The 3161-nt window shown below is 53.5% G+C and overlaps 1 protein-coding gene across 1 annotated transcript in view; it reads left to right on the plus strand.

Moving 5' to 3' along the window:
* Positions 1 to 947, plus strand: part of LOC113202900 (gustatory receptor for sugar taste 64e-like) — a 15089-nt gene extending 14142 nt beyond the window's left edge. Inside the window, exons 5-8 of the mRNA XM_052269698.1 lie at positions 9 to 163; positions 234 to 402; positions 480 to 569; positions 668 to 947. Coding sequence (XP_052125658.1) covers positions 9 to 163; positions 234 to 402; positions 480 to 569; positions 668 to 727 — 474 coding nt within the window. The 3' untranslated portion in view covers positions 728 to 947. The remainder of the gene's footprint in view (positions 1 to 8; positions 164 to 233; positions 403 to 479; positions 570 to 667) is intronic.
* Positions 948 to 3161: the final 2214 nt, after the last annotated feature.

A 3161-nucleotide genomic window follows, 5' to 3' on the forward strand; every position in this document is an offset into this window, starting at 1 on the left:
CTTTAAAGAATAAGGATAAATATTTTTGGGAGGATGCGCGATACTCGTACGACGCTCTCGCCAGGCTGACCAACGATGTCGACCGCTTCATCAGTGGCAACATTCTCATGACGTTTGTTCGAAACTTGTTTTACATATGCTTCCAGCTTCTCTATTTTTTAAGGTAAAAATCCTCAGGTTAGATTTAATCAAATGTTTCTTCATGTTATGAGAAAAAAATATTTTTGTTTTAGAGCTTCCAGTGACGACGGCCTTTGGCGACATATATATCACATCGGTACTTTTGGCTACGTCTTGATGCGTACCCTAGCCGTTTCGTTCTTCGCCGCCTCCGTAAACGACCAGAGCAAGCTGTGCAAGACGTTTCTTTATTCCGTTTCGGAGCGTTCCTACTGCCCTGAGGTGGGTAGCCCCTACTTGTCGCTTGGGAAGGTATTGCAACGAGCGAACACAATCATTCTTTCGTTTTGACTTCCCAGGTCCATCGCTTGCTGGAGCAGGCCGCCAACGACGAAATGTTCCTGACGGGCTACAACTTCTTCCGAATAACACGGTCCTTCATATTGACAGTCAGTGTTCATTCAGAAAGCTTGTGATTGACTGTTTCCATGCAATACAGTCGGTGGGTCGGACATTGCAAAAGTAAGTGTTTTCGCTGTTCTTCCAGGTGGCCGGGACCATGGCAACATACGAAGTGATACTTCTGCAGATACACGTTAGAAAATAAATAGCAAAGAATTGCCATTATTTTTAACATCACTCCGAGATCTCAGACATAATTTTCAGCTTATGGCTTTTACTGTTTGTGAGGCGCCTCGCGCGCAACTTTTACATATTTTGCACAGCAGCAAAATATTGCCCTCTAAAGCGATTGAGCACATATCAGACTTTATTTTGTTTTCGTGTAAATAAAAAAAACGTGAGTGCCAAAGCCACAACAAGTGAAACTCCATGTCTAGAAATTTCGTTGCACCTTTGCGTCAGCCTGGAGTGATTTGTGTTTGTTTGTGTGTGTTAGGAGGGGGGGGGGGCATTCTAGGGTTGTGCGTCACAACAATTTAAATTGGCTTTGTGGAAAGTAATTGATTAGTTGAGGCGCCTGGTGGGTAGGCAATACACGGCCACGTAGTTTGAGCTGGTGGCCTACCCTGTGGTTCGCAGGCGTCATGGGACTGTCGGTGTGAAAGAAACAATATAAATGAGGAAGGAAGGTGAGGGAGAGGTTGGGAGGTGGCGATTAGTGAGTGGCGACGCGGCGGTACGTATTTCCAATTTCAGCTCTTGACGCACAGCGGCGCTGGGGCCGATCACGACAAGGCCGCGCCCATTAGCAGCGAGAGAAGAGAAACACGCGGTGCACGGCACGCGTGGCGGGGGGGGGGGGAATCGGAGGGCTCTGTTGTTGTCGCAAACGGACATTGACGAATTGGAACGGGCAGCTTAGCTTTTTCCTCATACACCCCACTCTTTCTATACTGTAAATGACCACGGACAATTATTGTAACTAGCACCGCACTTCCTGTGTGCAGGCATAACTGAGTTTAGATGTCTTAACAACTAGTTAACAGTAACTGTGTATTGTGAGTTATACAATATTGTATCATTGTATCTCAACTAAGTTGTGCACACTGAAGTCCGGGTTCTACTTACAATAATTATAATGCAAACAGTGCGCTTAGTATACCTGAGGAAGATTCGACTTGCCAGCACACACATACAAGTGTGGGCTTTCTGGTGCGCCCAACGAGTGTACGCACCATAGAAAACACAAGAAGTGTACTTACTGTGTGTGCTTCCAAGTACATTATTCCTGTTGGTGTGTCCGACTAAGTGCTCTATTTGGGTTTGCAGTGTATTCTTAGACGTGTGTGGAGCGTGTGTAGTCTGTAAATAAAATGACCCCTCCCCACCCCCGCCTCCCCCGGGCAGGCATCCCTTGGCGTGTCAACACTGACGTGGGCATTACTGTTACTGTGTGGCGACCGGACCGGCGACGCGCAGATTCTGGTTTGGCTTGGGGCGCTGACTGCAGGCAATTAATGGTACGAACATTCATCACATTCTCGACGCCGCCGCTGCCGGTGCCGCGCGCGCGCGCAGGACGAAAACCGTGGTGTTTGTCGACCCTCAGCGGCACGCCCCCCCCCCCCTGACGAGCACAAACACCGGCGCGCGAGTCTAGAGACGAGTTGTTTACCCGCAAAGTTATCGCACGTGGCATCACCGCACCTCACACATGCTGTTGTGGCCGGTCACGCCGGGGCCTTATTGGGCCGGGGGTGGCCGCGGGAGCGTCGCCATCGTCCGCGAGGGCGAGCAGTTTCCAACTTCCCGCGTGTTGTCGTCGGCCACGCCCCAACCTCGCGGCCGCGATGGCGGCGGGCCGTCGCCGGCGGAGCGATTGCCCGCAGTTGACCGTTCTTCGTTCGAGTCCGATCGAATGCGAGCGTGCTCGCTCGTTTCTGCTGACGGCGTGATTGTGCTCGAGATGCCGTCTGCCAGCCGGCCCCTCGCTCGGTATCGACAGCAGGCGGCCAAACTGCCCTCCGCCTTCCGCGTCGTGTCCAAGAAGTTGGGCGGCAGGCCGCGCCCGGGCAGGGTGCTGGCGCTGGCGCCTCCCCCGGGCATGCACCACCTGAGCCAGTGTGAGTAAGGAGCCGTCATGTGTCTGACGCTGACGATGGCCGTCTGTTTTAAAAAGATTGTGACTCCACGCTCTGTGTCCCCAGTCCAGTGCTGGAAGCTCGACGCCGGCCGGCCGACGACGACCCCGGTCGCCGACCCCGTCGACGACGAGCTTCTCACCACCAAGCCCGCGCCCAACTCGTTCCGGGCCGTCATCGGCCACCTCATTGTCACGGGGCACATCATCGGCATCCTGCCCGTCTCATGCGCCGTCGACGCCCTGCCCCTGTAAGTGTTTACGTTTGACCGGAATCTCATAACTAACGTGTAACTGGTGCCATAACAACTCGTCGCGTGAACCTCACAGGTTCTTCTGGTCGTCGCCACGGGTCGTGTTGTCGCTGTGCACCGCCACGGTCGTCTTGCTGCGCATCGGCATGTACGTCTGGAGCGTCTACCGGGGCTACATGAGCGCGTTCGACACCCTCGTGTCCAGTAGGTCCAGACGGTACCCTCCCCCCACCCCACCCCCTTCT

The sequence above is a fragment of the Frankliniella occidentalis genome, unplaced genomic scaffold, assembly GCF_000697945.3.
Source record: "Frankliniella occidentalis isolate FOCC.00 unplaced genomic scaffold, Focc_3.1 Scaffold99, whole genome shotgun sequence".
Lineage (NCBI taxonomy): Eukaryota > Metazoa > Arthropoda > Insecta > Thysanoptera > Thripidae > Frankliniella > Frankliniella occidentalis.